Here is a 16,298-nt window from a genome sequence, read left to right as displayed (position 1 = left end):
GCAATAGTATGGAAAGATTTCCACAACATCTACACAACAAAAAACACTATCCCAGTCCGGGTCTGCCGGCTGTTCAGCTGGCAATCCAGTCTGTGTAATGCCGGTTATCGTGTCTGCCTGTCTTTGGACTTTTGTTTGGACTTCCCCCTTGTTTGGACTTGTGTGCCCCTTCCCTTGGACTCTTTTGCTTCCCTGTTTTGTTTTATTTTATTATCATGTTGCTCTGTTTTGTTAGTGTCACAGTCTGTCTTGTCTTGTTTGTGCCTTGAGGAGCATCAGGTTGCTGCTCCTTGAGGAGAGGCTTTTGTCATGATTCTGCTGCATCATGTCATGTTTCTCTTAGTGTAGTGGCAGGATCATGACAGAACCTCATGTTTAATGTGGAGAGAGGCAATTATTATGGTCTTACAGACACTCTCTCTGGTCTCGTCTTTGTTCCCATCCTCTCGTAACCCTCGTTATTGATTAATGCCCTTCACCTGTTCCCCTTTTGATTTGCTCCCTTATTTAATGCCCCTGTGTCTTCTGTCTTGTGCTGGTTCATTGTGGTGAGTTCATGTCTTGTCAGTTTAGTTATTTGTAGTTCATGTCAAAAGTTAATTTAAGTCTTGTTTAAGTGTAGTTAGTTTTAGTCCTGTCCTGTCATGTTATTGTATCCCTGTTTTGTTCTGTTACCCCCATGTGGGTCTATGTTTTATTATTTATTAAAAAAATATGTTAACCCCTTACCCACTGTCTGCACCTGGGTCCTCTCTCCGTGTCTCACCACGAGAATCATGACACAAATGCAAAAACACTCATTATCTCAAAACTTCTCAGATTGCAGATAGAACATTATACTTTCAAGGCAATGATATAAAGTAATAAAGCATTAACACATATGAGAGTGATGTTACAGCCTTAAAAATAGCAAATTCACATCTACGTGCTCTCGAGTTTTGCTACTATTCTACCTTCATACTCTTTCATCCAAGCTGAGATGTCATCTAGGCAGGCTGTTATGAGAGCTACTACAATGGTATCGTCTGTGTGAAATGAGATGTAGATCTGTGTGTCATCAGCATAACAGTGATACGAGAAGCTGTGTGCCTGTATGATGTGTCCTGTGGATGGAAAAAAGCAGCGGTCCAAGCACCGATCCCTGATGGACCCCAGTGATCATATGGTGAAAACTGCGGGTCCTTGAAGCTGCTCGAACACGGCGGGGACGAGAGGAACGGGATACCGGAATTTAATGGTAATCTGTTTGAGTGCTTGATAGTCTTTGCATGGGCGCAAACCCCCATCCCCCCGAGAAGAAACTGGAAGCGGCAGGGGATGGGGAGGGTTGTATATATCCCTGTCGAAGAGCTTCGCAGATGTACTCCTCCATGGCCTTCTGCTCCCTGATGGATAGTGGGTAAATTCTCTGAAAAAAAACACGGATGATATCCACGGTGGCCTGTTCCAGGATGAGAAGGGAGATGGATTCCTCATGAAGCATACTGATTTTTAGCAGTAAGGGGATGATACAGTAGCCGGTAGCGCTGGGGAAGCATTTTCCTCGGGATATCGAGTTGGAGGGTGCCGGAGATATTGCCGACTGACCTAGAGTCGATAAGAGATGTGAAATGACAGGGAAATGTTGTAGCGATCTGGTCTTCTGTAACAGAATGACTAGTCAGATAGATGGTAAGTATGATATACGTGAGCTTTATTCCACACACAGAGAGATATGGCAGATGAGTGTGAATAATAGATACAGTATATGAGTCTGAGTAAAGTCTTACTGTCCTTTAGATGCAGGAGATTACAGATGTTCACGGAAGACGAGGGGATGTGACCTGCACTGCAGGTTAATTAAAATATTGTAGCTATAGCAACCGTAATTCAGTCGCTTAGAGGCTAAGTAGAGGAATTTGAGAGCTGACGCATTCCATAGTCAAAACATGATGAGGTTTATTGCAGGTTGAGGTCCGGTACAAGATTATGATGAAAACAAATAAAACAGTAAAGAAAACAGAATAACTACACAAACTATAAACTGTACTATAACTTAAATGTGCTTTCACGGTACGTTGTTACTGTATTGACCGTGCTACTGTGACTATGTCACGGTCAACAGAAAGTTTCTCCCCTGGCTGTCCAACACCAAAATGCTCGTTAAATACACATACACCAGTGACGTAATTGACAGACAGGAAGTAACATTTACAAAAAAAAAACATGGCCATTCTGGCGCCTACAGTAGCAATAGCACATGATACATCATAATTATTTGGGTACCTATAGTGTACTTTTAAGGGTTTTAAGGTCGGAGGAGTGTCATGTTTACCACTCATCCAACCTTAAAATGAATGCATGATTATATTTCTTGTGCCACCCCAAAATAATTGCTGGCCCCTAACCAGCCACCCCTATGAAACATCCCTGGCTCCGCCGCTGCTCACATCCACATCTGCCCGTTCTATCATAACCCTTGTGTGCTCGTGCTGTAGTTCCTTCCCCCTGCCTGCCTCCAGCAGCTCATCTTTTTCCAGGAATAATCATACAGCTGTATCTCCCTTTTTTAAATAAATTTGTTAAAACTAAATACTCTTTTGAGATACATCATATGCAATACTACTGAATAGGTACTCAAGATTAGTATCAGATCATTTGTGCCCATTTGTGCCCCAGTAAGGCAAAGAACCTAAAAGAACCAAAGCTGTTTATAGAACTTAACCAAGCAGTAATACAATTAATTTAGATTATAAATATTCTGTTTGTTGAACATTTGTGTAGTTTTAAAAAACTGAAACAAGAAGTTCTTCTTCGTTGAACCAGTGTTATATACATCATCCGAAGTGTATATTTCTATATATTTTTGGTCGATATATAGGTTTTTAACACTACATAAACATTTGAACAAAACACGACCAACACAACCTTTATAACTGAATCAAAACGTTTATTAATGTTTAATAAAAACTGAATATAACAATATGATAAGGCTCAGCAAATGTTCACACAGGTGGGTTGAATGAAGAGGATTTAAAGATTACAGGACAGTTCCTTTACAATAAGGAGCCCTAAGCATATTATCTGCTTGCTGGTCCAACCTAGCATGGACTCTACAAGAATCTTGCATTGTAGCTTAAATTGCTTTTAATTATTGCAAAATAATTGCTGGCCCCTAACCAGCCACCCCTATGAAACATCCCTGGCTCCGCCGCTGCTCACATCCACATCTGCCCGTTCTATCATAACCCCCCTCCAACCCCAACAACCTTCCTCACACAAATCACCAGTAGGCCCTTCAGCGAAAATCCCATCCTCCAAAGGCATCAAGAAAACGAGGCCATGCAGACTTCTTTACACCTGTTACATCAGCGGCTGAGCCCATGCAAGGAATTGCTGCCCTCATAACCCTACAACACCTACAGAATGACTAGCAAAGCATCTCAGCACCCCAATTAAGGTAAAGGCCATCGCCTCCACATTAAAAAGCCACACTGACAAAGGATTTTGAACAGCTTTCCCCATAGACATTACTCCCTATACTTCCCATTCATCTCACAACCTCCAGTCTCCCACATTAGAATCCAACATAGGCATCTTTTCTTTGTCTCCTGGAATGTAGCCTACTTCTTTTGCAGTTTCTCTCACCTTCCACTGCAGAAGTAGCCCCAAGATATTCTGCTCTCTTTCTGAAGCACTTTGCTGGATCCTTCTCAATAATCACAGACTCTATTCCATCTTCTCAGTGACTTCCTCATCATCACACCCCCATCAAACCACCTCCATTAGGGGTCTCCACACTCATTCATACATTCACTGAACTCGGCGTCCAACTGTCGGAAGAGAAAACTGCCGGACCTAGCACCTCCATAGAGTTCTTAGGAATCACTCTAGATTCAGTCTCATTCCAAGCATCCTTGCCTCATATATAATCCATTGCATGTAGCCCTCCTCTGCCACCTCAATTATACCATCTGGATAATCCCACAAGAGAAAATGTTCATCTTAAACCTTCTGGAAAAAAGGCACCGCCATTCCATCCCTCCACAGCAGAACCACCCTAGAAGAAGTTTGCAAAATGGAGATGTGCCGCTGGCAACAAATTCTCTCATCATGGAATGGCATCTCTTTCTTCTACCACAAGCATCTCACCAACCCAGATGATATCCAACTACACACCGACGCCGCACCCTCCATAGGCGTCAGCGCCTTTTACGAACGGCGGTGGTTCACCTCCGAATGGCCCTCAGAGTTCACCTATTTCACTGGATCCAATAATCACTACCAGCTCCCTTTTCCTTCGACAGACGTTCGAACCGCCTACAACTACTTATATTACCTATGCTCATTCCTAACTTGTGCAAAATAACTAACTGAGTTGAGCCCTTTGCTGACAGCTTGGTCCCCCTAGTTAAAAAAACACATCCATTAAATATTTATGTAAATTTTATCCATAATTGGACACATTTTCTGTTCTAATATATATGGTACTGTAACGGTCACCAGCTGGAGTGCCCTTGAGGACCACTAGAGGGCACTCCACATCAAACTTATCATTCATTCACACACTACATTTCCCATAACTCACTACCCGGACTCATCAGCACTGATTGCACACACACCTGCAGATCATTCACATACACATAGATTCCCACTACCACTCCCCTATATATACTGTGTTTGGACTCTCAATCTTTGCGAAGTCTTGTTTAGCCTGTCTTGCATTTCTGAGCGTTTCCCTAGTTCCTGGTCTTTGGTTTATTGGATTTCTTGCCTTGTTCCCTGATTACCCTTTTGCCTCTGGTCCCTGCTTGTTTTGGTTTGTCTCTTTGTTTGGTTTGTTGCTTTGTTTGAACTGCCTACCTGTGTATGACCCCTGCCTGTTATTTGGATTACGCCTCTGGATTACCCACCAATAAAGCTGCATTTGGATCTCACCCTAAGTCTCGGAGCAGTTTCATGACAGGTACACAGTATAAAACTGCACTGTACATCAGCATCAGATTTATTTCGATATTGAAGTAAATTACATGAATAATCAAAAGCAGATATTTATTGACAAATTAATAAACATGATCTTTAAGCTTAAGGTTATATTCTTGTTTTACCACATATGTTTAGCAGGATGTACTTGGATGTAGATACAACCATTAAAAGCTTTCTCAGTTACACTCACACACATCAGGGTATATGTTTACTCTCACATCTGTAAGGTGCAAGTAAAGAAGGACAAGAAAGTCAACGTCAATATCAATGTAGTGAGGTAGGCGAGACGAGAGCCGGGATTCCTCAGCTGGATGCTCACCGGTCTCATATCACGGAGGAGATTGGGAGCATAAGAGGACGAGCGACTGGACCATCAGTAAGGGAGGACCGGGCCTGGACTTTATGTTGTGTTTTATTGTTTGTTTATTTTGATTAAAGATTGTTTTATGTTCGCCGGTTCACGCCTCCTTCCTTCCTTCCCTTTTATGATCTTTGTTACAATCAAGTTGGTAAAAAAGAAAATACCTGTTAATTTTGCAGGTGGCTCTGAAAAGAGAACGCACACGTGCTGGAGAAGCACAGACAGATATCAGACGCACAAATTAAATAAATAGAAACACTGTTTAAATTTTTCTATCTCACTAAATTCCAGTTTAATAGATTTGGAAAATCGGATTTATAGCATTTGTCTTGACATTTTGATATTATGAGCATAAATATTTCTTATAATAAAATAATAAATAGAAATGACCATATTAATTAATAAAATGGCCAGTGTCCAGTATACCACGGCACAGGCTGACTGGGGCTCATGCCCTGCCTCTTTTGTCAAAATGTAAATGTGCACTTCTGGTCATACTTAAAGTTATATTCATTATAATATTTATAGTTATACTAGATAACAATAGCTTTCTATCATCGCAACAGAAAAAAAATGATGTGAAAAAAAATGACACACATTTTATGATGTGTGTACACTGTCTCATATTGTAATTTCTTCTTCTCCTTGAAGAAAAGCATGACCTCTAGAAAAGAAGGCTGTGTTCCCTGCAGCCTGCAATTTTCAGACATCCAGTTTTGTCCTTATTCTCCGAGACACCATATAACTTTATATTCCACCGTCTGATTAAGATTCCAGTTCATCCATCTGCTGTTTCAAGGGCTTTTCCAATGCAATCACACAATCCCCCATCTTCCCAATCCTGTTACTCATCTCTTTATTAGCAAAAGATACGTCAACTTTCTTGCTCAGCTCAGTTTTTCCACATTCCAGTATTTCAATATTATCTGATCTTTCATCGATAAGCTGGATGTGGTGAGGAAGGCGGGACGAGAGCCGTGAGGCGGGGCCGGTGGCGTGAGTGATAGTTGCAATCAGCTGTACGCGCACCCGTCCCGTATCTCTCACGGAGGGGATCGGGAGCTTAAAAGGACGTCCGGCAGGACTGTTGACGAGAGAGGACCGGGCCCAGACATATGTTAAGTTTGTGTTTATGTTTTATGGCCAGCAGTCGACCGTGAGGTGGCTGCCGGTCTTTACTTCCGTGTTTATTGTTTATTTAATTAAAGTTTTATTGTTTAAATGTTCGCCGGTTCCCGCCTCCTTCCTTCCCTTCTATGGATCTTATTACACTGGATTTAATTGCTTTCTTTTTTATGGCGGACGATTCACTGAGGGTTTCCAGTAGCATTGAGAATTAATTCTCAACTAACGTCAATTCATTCCGAACTTTCACTTATGAACATTGTGGACTGTAGTCATGGTGTCTGCAAACTAGCAGGCTATCATCCACATTGTTCTTATGGGGTTTACATTTTGTCACTCATTTTCAAACATCGTGCAAAAGCGCAGAATGCAAGAAACTAAATTGTGTTTAATAAACAAAGTTCGGGAGAAGCCCTGGTAAATTACAGCACACCGAGCACATAATCGCCAATCAGACCAATTATCCAACCAGTGTCAGCAGAACACGTATAAATATAGAGAAGCTTCTCACCTCAATCCTCTCATCCGATTTCGAAATCCCGCCACCATCCCGGCTCGGGCTCGGGCTCGGTCCGGGCTCTGGGCTCCCTTCCCGGTAAAAGGAGCCCTCTCCCCGGACAGTACGCCAAATATGCATAAATCCTAATTATCCGCAGCCAGAATTTGCATGGGTGAACACGTGAATTACACAATGGTATACACCCAAAAACGGATTACCAAATCAAGTTAAAGGAGAATTTTATCAACTTTGGCCAAGCCAAGACCAAACATTTGACAGTCAAAAAGAGCACTTCGGTTGAGGAATTGATGAAGATCATTGATGAAGGATTTATTTTTCCCCAAATAATTTCCTCAAAAGGGCCGCTGAAAACTATACTTTTGAGATGCGTGATTTCAGTCAGACCTCATTTCCAGTCAACATTACAGTAAATGAACTGTATGAGCAGAATAAACTCCACACGTTACCCCTGTACGTTTGCACGAAAGAGGTGGACGTCGAAAGTTCTCCCCAAATTTCATCTGACTCGTTCTCAGATTTTGGAAGAGTCTGAAAGAGAGCAAAGAATGGTAAAATTTGGGTTATACTGTTTGTGTTTTACGAGAGTTATGCTCAAAATCTAATTTCTCCATTTTGATGGTTAATTATAAAAATTGCAAACCATAATTGAGATAAACTTATTTAATTTGTATGTTTTTAACCAGGGTTTCTCCATTTTAATGTGCGTTTATTTACTGTAAATTGCCCCAATATTAATAATTGTTTTTAAATTAAAAAAAAATTCCCCTAACCAGTTAACCTTTCCATAGGCAGGATTCTGAAGATCTCACGATACCAAAGTGAAAGAGATGGAGGTTTAGGAGCGATCCACATAATCAAAATACATTTCCTAGCTAGTAGCAAAAGCTTATAACATAGCAAAAATCCATTAGTATCCAAAGCAATGTCTTTTGGGGGCAAGCCTACCAGGAAAAACCCAGCGTCCTTACTAAATGTTATATCAAAAACTACACCCAATTTGCGTGCTATGAGATCCCAGAACCTTGAAATGGCTGAACAATGCCAAAAACAATGCATAAAGGTGCCATATGTCTATTTTGAGTGCAAATTAGATAACAAAAGCTAAAACCATGTCTGTCTTTTCATGTTTACAGAGAGTAAAACCTTTTTTGGCAGCAGCGGCCCACAAAACCAAGCTCGCAACATAACATAGCAACAACGCACTAATGCACAAACTATTCTATGGCACTATAATTCATAATTCATGGCACATTGCAAAGTCAAGAAAAACATTTAACAGCAAGGACCAGTACAGTCTAAGCAACAAATAGAAATCAAAATGACATAAAAGCATTTATAAACATGTCAATGTAATATAAGGTCATGTACTAAAACTGATATGAACAAATATTGTTTTACATCGGCTATAAAGTCCAAAATCAACATTAAGATTGGTTACACTATCAGTGAAGAAAGTAAACACATTGTAAACTGATATTTTTCTACAAATATAATCAGGGTTTGGAATAACATATACAGCCTCCAGTAGGTGAGCAAGTGATAACAGAATTCCCATTTTTGAGTGAATTACAAAAGTTCCAGACCCTTTGATTTCTGGTATTAAAAATAGGTCAAATTAAAATAATATACTAACAGAATTAAAGAACGAGAATTCATTGAAAAGTTGAAGTTTTACATATTTTCAAATTATAAAGCTAGTTTTTACCACAACCTAAATAAACCTCTGATTGACAACCTAAGAGTCTGACATTAAACACGTAAATATGTTTTCAGCGTCTTGTAGTTGCGTCACAGTTAAAACTCCCGCCTTCTTTCTTTTTATTGGACAGTAATCCTCGCCTCCCTTCATTTGATTGGCCAACTCAATCTGATTGACACTGAAGAGCGCTGTTAGAAAGCTGAGGCACGCCAGATCCGAGATCAGTTATCTAGGCGTTTTCTACAATATTGACAGTTTGTCGTGTTAGGCAACGACTTTAATTACACACTATGTACCTCAATGGTGGTTACGGCCATGCCCACGATATAATTATTGTTTGCGTATGTGTACACCCCACAGAATCACGACTATAAAAGACAGAGCAGTCTGACTCCCGGAAGAAACCATACTGCTTTGACGACCACTTCCGCGTAATAAAGGTATATAAAGTAAAATGACATAGTTTTGAGTTAGGAGAAAACGAATTCTAATTTAAACAAATGTTTCTGGGCTATAAAAGATAACACTCAGGCGCCGCCCCTTACAGCACGCTTTTTCTGCTCATTGCCATTCAATATCCATTGGTCCGCTTCTCGTTTGATGGTTGAATAAAAGTCCCATCGGTCTTTATTTTACTTCATTTATTTTATTCTTATTTTGTTAATGTGTTTTATTGTTGTTCATATCTAAATGTGACTTATCGTTCTATTTATGTCTGTTTACGTTAAATAAAATAAAAAATTTCCGCCACGAAACGTTTATGTAGTTATGCCAGTCAAAGCTGCGTTCTAAATGCGCACAATGCACTGAAACCAAATGGACTGTCGTGCCTCATTGTTAGTTATTAACGTCAAATGTCTGCGCAAATCTCCGCATGCTGTGCTCTAGATTTGCTCAAAGTCAGGAAACAACGCTGAACACGCCGATACAAATAACATTATTAACGAATGTTGAACATTTATTAGGCGTTGATATGTGTAAACATGCAATATTATGAAAGCATGTAAAAGCGCTTCCAGCGTGTCGTCGTGGCAGAACGTGAAGTGTGTTTTTAGTCTTGGCTAGACAATGGGTAATGTATTGTTGTTTGTATTTCATGCTCTTGTACTGTATGTAAACTGTCAGGTGCATATGTTTTGTATTTGTGTAGTATCGCAAACTGTTTCTCTCTTAAATCGGTTGTTTACAAAGTCAGATATAAACTTAACTGGTCTTTCATTGTAATGCACACGAATTCATTAATAAATTGATATGGAGACCACATGACTTATAATAACATTAGTTACTAATAATAACATTAGTTTTTCTTGATATATGTTATTTAGATGTTTTATGATTGTTAACTCATTCTTCTGTGTTTGCAGATGTTCTCCGGTCTGGGTTAACTTTATCGAAGCCTGTTAACATGAGGTCGTAGCATGGAGTAAACGTTGAGATCTTTCATTACTTTATTACCTCTGGAGTTTGCCCTGCTGGACATAGTAGCAGTAGGTGCCTTGTGCTTCCTGCACAATGACAGGCAATGAGCGCCCAGGGAAGTCCATGTTTTGGCACCCTTTCTCTGGCTTCAGGACACGCCTGGAGAGGGTCATGCTGACCCGGAGTGAAAGCATGCCAGGAGAACCCATCTTAAAAGTTACCATTACGGAGACCACGGTACTTGAGGCTGACTCGGGTGTGTGGAACTCCAGAACTCTGGTGTATCTGGTGCTTTGGTACTTCTTCAGCTTCTGCACGCTCTTCCTCAACAAGTACATCCTCTCTCTTCTGGAGGGAGAGCCCAGCATGCTGGGTAAGTTTCTGACTTCTGAATCATCCCTTGTGATCTGTGCCTGTGCAAACAAATCCAGTCTCATAATCCAGTAGCAATACAGTTGCCTTGGTAAACAATGAGCTGTTGTATCATATCAGTTTATTTGGCCCCGCTCTAAGTGAAGCTTATGTTTCGGGACATTCATATTTCTCGCATTATGATTGAATTTTATGGCAATTTTTTGTACAACTCCAACATGGCATTACTGTAAGTAAAGAAATCGAATGAGATGTTATATAATATATGAAATAAAAGAATATGAATTTGTTGTCAATGCTTTACAGTGAGTAGAAGGCATAAAATGTATTTGTAAAGTTTGGCAAAACTTTATCTACAGCTAATTTAAATGACAAATGAAATCATTATTTTATAATGACCGAATTTTAATTCTTAATACATGGGTTGTTCGACCTTTAAAAAATTGGTATGAGCAAAAAAAGAAGATTACAATGCTTATACAAATGTATAAGAAATAAGTATATAAAATCACCACTGAGAAAAGCCCAGAGGTGAAACGCCTTTACGTTTATGATAATGAGAATTTGCAGGGGATGATAAATTGGTGTATTTATCACTACATTAACACAATTTATTTAGCATCGCTTAACTCGTATTACTTTTGATTGTTAAGTAGTGGGAGATTTATCCAGACATAATTTAATTCCCTTTTTAATAATTACTTGTTTGTATTTAACTGTTCTGTGGACCTGACGTGATTTTATCGTTTAGGTGCTGTCCAGATGCTCTCCACCACTGTCATTGGCTGTGTTCAAATGTTTGTGCCATGTCCCCTGCACCATCACAAATCCCGTGCTGAATTCCCCTCCAACTTTGTCATGATCATGCTCTTTGTTGGACTGATGAGGTGTGTTTGCACTGTACAGTTCATCCATCCACCCTTACAGAAAATATAGAAAAATACAATTGTGTCGCTTTACAATATAGCTGTATTAGTTATTAACCCCTATATATTCCTATTTAGTTTAGGACAATGCTTGATACATTGCGGGTGATGTGATATTGGTCATGTATATCGTATTATTTAAAATTTTACAGTCGTCAACTCAATTTACAATAATGTTTATTTTTCACGGTTATTCCACTTTTAGTTATTCCAGACTACTTAAACTTGGCGAAATACGACTGTACTTTACAGTTTTTATGATATGAACCCATTAGGAGTTAAAGTTAAGGCTGGACAAGACTACAAGACTTTTCAAACTAGACATCATACACTTTCAGATGTTTTGAAAGTTTCAGATAGAAACACACTAACTGATCAAATGTGCAGACTGGCACACACTTTCTGCAACAAGTCTAGACTGAAAATCTCAAATGTCTTGTAGTGTATTTTAGCCAGTAGTTGGACAACCGATTCTGCTTGATCAACGAGGGTAAAGGGCAGTGCATCTTGTTTTACTGGTCTTCTTTTTTGTCCTCTCTTGTATGGTGTCAGGTTCACAACTGTTGTGTTGGGTTTGGTTAGTCTGAAAAACGTAGCAGTGTCATTCGCTGAGACCGTTAAGAGCTCAGCGCCCATCTTTACTGTTATCATGTCCCGACTCATACTTGGAGAATACACAGGTACTGTGCTGACTAACTTGCTGATGTTTATGCGCAGTTTTTGCTATGGTGTTGAATCATGTGGCTTGTCGAGGAGAGGCGTTGCTGTAGCTAAACTGGTGGAGTTGCATTAGCAGCGCAAAGGTCTTGGGTTCATTCTGATGGAACACGCATACTGATAAAATACAGCAATAAACTTGCTATTACTTTTCTAGGCTGTAGGACGTGTCCTTAAAACTCTTCTGACACCTTATCATTGCTGAAACAAATATTCCAAGGGCAAATATCACTCTTATTTCTTTCTGATCATATATATTATTCCAGCTGCTAAAACTAATACAGCGCTGACGGCAACCCGAGTTTGATTCCCGTCCTTAGAGTCCTTTGCTGAACCCACTCCCCCTCTGCCCAAGATAAAAGTGTAAAAAATGCCAAAACTTAGGCATTTCATCTGCGTCTATAATTTCTGTACTGCCACTATGTGTCCACGTTTGAAGCAAAAACTGGTGCATTTACATTTACAACACTATGTCCTGATGTACATGTTCACTACTTGACTTGCTTTATGTAATAATTGCTCTGTGTGTCCTGTGGCAGGTTTCTGGGTGAATTTGTCACTGTTTCCTGTGATGGCAGGTCTGGCTCTCTGCACGGCCACTGAGATCAGCTTTAACATGCTTGGCTTCTCTGCCGCTCTCTCCACCAACGTCATGGACTGGTAATGCTTTCAATGATGAAAACTTTCTTGAGTGAAAATGATGCTTTCGCATTAAACAGTCGAATGCTCAGATGTCATATTTCAGTTTACAGAATGTGTTTTCTAAGAAACTGTTGTGTGGGGACAAGTATAAGTTCAGGTGAGTGCTGGACATTCGTACACATTTGCAGGATGTGTAAAGTTCGATGGCACTGTATGTCAACGCTGTCCTTGTAATTGATCTTGTGTAGTCCTTCAGAGCTTCAGTTTTACACCAGTGCTGCAGCGGTCATCATGCTTATACCAGCTTGGATTTTCCTGATGGTCAGTTGGAACAGTACACACAACCCTAACATGCGCACACTTCACACATGCAAATCAATTAGGATCAGCTCATTTGAAATAAAAAGGAATCACAGACATAATATAATATAAGAAGTGTTTGTAGTTTAGTCTCTTTACTTTAGTCAAGCCACGGTCCCTTTCATTATTAAAGATCCAGTGTATGAAATATAGCGGTGAGGTTGCAAATTGCAAACAAAGGCTCACTACACCGCTTTGGCTCTTAACTCGTCCTGCCCTTTTTGTGCCGTGGACATGAATGATGCCTCAAATTGAGTAGGACTTTCAGGAACCAGCAGACTATTTAGGGGGTGTAAAACAAACAGCCAGAGCCTTGAATTTAGTCCGTGAGCAGCCTCCCGCAACACCCTAACAAGCACATAGCTATGCCCTTAACATAACCTACGACACCCTAACAATGCCTTCGCACTAAATGATTTATAATTTGTTCATGTATAATAACTTAATATTCCTATATTTATTGAAGCTTTCATGCTTCAATCGTTAGTCCATAAACTGCATTATTACCTTAAATGTCACTGTTCTTGTATATTAAAAAATATTAGCAGTATGACTAAAGATAGGAGGAAGCACTGATGATGTTTTTGTACTGTAGGATATACCTGTGATCGGGAAGAGCGATCGAAACTTTAAACTGTCCGGGGACATTGTGTTGCTGCTGCTGTTCGATGGCGCTCTGTTCCACTTACAGAGTGTCACAGCATATGCCCTCATGGGCCGCATCTCTCCCGTCACCTTCAGGTCTGTATGTGACCCGTCTCGGAAAATAGGGATTTAGAAAAAATATTGTTTATAAGGTGCATTGATAGTTTATTTTGCTAGGAATAAATACAAGTATTGATGACTGTATCCTCTCTTTTAGTGTTGCGAGCACAGTAAAGCACGCTCTCTCCATCTGGCTGAGCATCATTGTATTCAGTAACCCCATCACTGTGGTGTCTGCGGTGGGCACGGTCATGGTGTTCATGGGAGTTCTGCTTTACAACAAGGCAAAACAGATACAGAGAGACGTTCTTGTCCAGCATTATCTCGTCCAATCAGGTTCGGAACAGAAACCTTTTATCCAAGACTGTGAAGCCACATCTTCCAAATAAACTGTAATATGGTTGTATTCCACACCAGAAGAGTTGTGTGGATTTCAGTCGTTTCCCAGATTTTGACCCAGCCAGGCACATTCATCAGAGCAGGAAGACATTACCGGGCGTAAACGTTCTTTAAAAGATGTCGGGGTTTTTACATTTATTTCCTTGACAATTATTTCAAAGATGGTCAAAATTCCGAAAGGAAATAAAAAGCTTGGGATTTTTTACACTAGCTCTTTCTTAAATTTTGGTATCACATTAAATAAGACGTTGTGCCTTTGTATGATTCATTCTTTTCGGTTTCGGGACCCATCAGTTTTCCTTAGAATGGTGAAAATAAATAGAGTGAATTAACAAATGTTTAATTCCACATTTCTGTTGCTAGGGGAACATCACAAAGAAAATGAAGATCACCTTTTATCCAAAAAAGCATGATTTCTTTTTCTTAATTTTAGGGCAAAGAATTTCTTTGTTTAAAGTATCTTGCAACTTCTTTGGATAAAATGATAGAAAGCACCGGTTTCTTAGCTTCCATAGTTCAATGTAATGCTTTTACATTCCACGGCATTTCTTAATTGATCTATTGTCATGTCGGCTATTCACTATTCACCGTCCTCTGTAGCAGAACTCTGAATTCCGATGGCAGTCATTGTAGCCATGGCTGTTTAGCACCCTGTGTTTTACATGTCTTGTCAGGATTTACTGGAACCAGAGGTCATGCTATCAAAAAAAGAGTTTCTCGAGTTAGGTTGGATCAAGGACATTCATTTCATAACACATTTAACTGTTAGATTGCTGTGAAAATACTTGATGACTTGCAGACCAGATTTGCCGGACTTTTTAGTCAGAATGTATTTTGATCTTCAGTTTAAATTAATAAGGGTTTTTCTTTTTCTAATTTGTTGTAAATCTCTCCTAAATCTTTTGTTGACATTGCATAACTGACTGCTACAGACAAGAAGTAGACATGATTAAAGAATACTTAAACCTGGTCAATGTTTGAGGTATTAAACTTACGGTTCAGCTGTGGTGGGTTGCACATAAATTACATGTACAATCAGATAACCTGTATTTTATTTTATATGTCATGTTAAATAATGACTCATGGGAATTGTATAGTTTGGTCTGTATATGTGCATTTTTAACATGAGTCGATTTAAATGAATTTTGCAATTCTTTATTAAATATATGAACTTCAACATTTGTGTTTTTTGTGCATTTAGCCTGAATAACCTACACTTAAGAAAAAACTGACATTTTCTGTAAACTGGTAAAACAGAAATGACACTGTTTGTCTTGTTCTCTCATTTTATAGTTTTTTACTGTATTTCAAAAAAATGTAAATTTACTGGCAGCTGGGGCACCAGAAACAAACTGTAAAATAATGTGTTTTCCCTGTAAAATTACACTTTCAACTTGTTTTTCTTGTAAATTTGTTGACTTTTTACGGTTTTCGTCCGTAGTTTAAAAAATACATAAAAAAATCTTCAAAAACCAGTTCAATTAATTTCTTTTTACATGGACAATCTTTTTTTCAGTTTTCTTTTCCAGTGTAGGAAATTTGAGTGGTAAAGGGATCTGTTTTGTCTTATCCATGAATGATTGTGTATGTCAGCCAAGTTGCTTTCGTCAACCTTTAGAAGAACACTAGCTGGGGACCACATGAGAGCTGCAAGCTGCAAAACGTGGATTTTGATTTTTATGGCATCTTTAGAAAGATACGAAAATTATGGGAAAACAACATCTGTTGTTTGCTTACTAAACAAAAGGACAGTGCAATGGGTTTGAATCAAATAAAACACCGTTATTTTGATGTAAAAAGAGAATCAAACATAACCCATGAAATAAATGATAATAATACTGAATAGAAAGAAAATAAAACTGATCCCCTGCCGTCCTAACTCTGTCCCACTCCTAATCCGGGGAAGGCGAGGGGAGTCACAATCTTGCCTTTTTGTTTGACCTATCATGGGTTCATCCTTCACTGCCTTATTATCTATTCTCATTCAGTCTTTGTCAATATTGTAAATGTTACAAATCAAAGCTACTTTGATTCTACAAATAAAACGATTATGGCAGATGTAATATCAGTTCCAGCACTGGGTGTCGC

The 16,298-nt window shown here is 39.3% G+C and overlaps 1 protein-coding gene across 2 annotated transcripts; it reads left to right on the top strand.

The window, feature by feature from the left end:
- The first annotated feature begins 8,844 nt into the window (after nt 1–8,844).
- LOC306900778 (solute carrier family 35 member E2A) lies at nt 8,845–15,387 on the top strand. 2 transcript variants are annotated; one of them, XM_079468081.1, is made up of 9 exons: nt 8,845–9,110; nt 10,035–10,462; nt 11,213–11,348; nt 11,940–12,067; nt 12,644–12,764; nt 12,850–12,903; nt 12,995–13,067; nt 13,702–13,847; nt 13,969–15,387. In XM_079468081.1, exons 2-9 carry the CDS (start codon nt 10,183–10,185, stop codon nt 14,198–14,200), a joined length of 1,170 nt encoding a protein of 389 aa, XP_079324207.1. In that variant the 5' UTR covers nt 8,845–9,110; nt 10,035–10,182; the 3' UTR covers nt 14,201–15,387. The 2 variants fall into 2 exon arrangements, with proteins under 2 accessions (XP_079324207.1, XP_079324206.1); XM_079468080.1 differs by lacking the exon at nt 8,845–9,110 and adding an exon at nt 9,214–9,742.
- Nucleotides 15,388–16,298: the final 911 nt, after the last annotated feature.

Source organism: Barbatula barbatula (genome assembly GCF_947034865.1).
Source record: "Barbatula barbatula genome assembly, chromosome: 11".
Classification (NCBI taxonomy): Eukaryota; Metazoa; Chordata; class Actinopteri; order Cypriniformes; family Nemacheilidae; genus Barbatula; species Barbatula barbatula.
The sequence above is the reverse complement of the archived record's forward strand: the minus strand, read 5'-3'. Positions and strand labels throughout refer to the sequence as shown.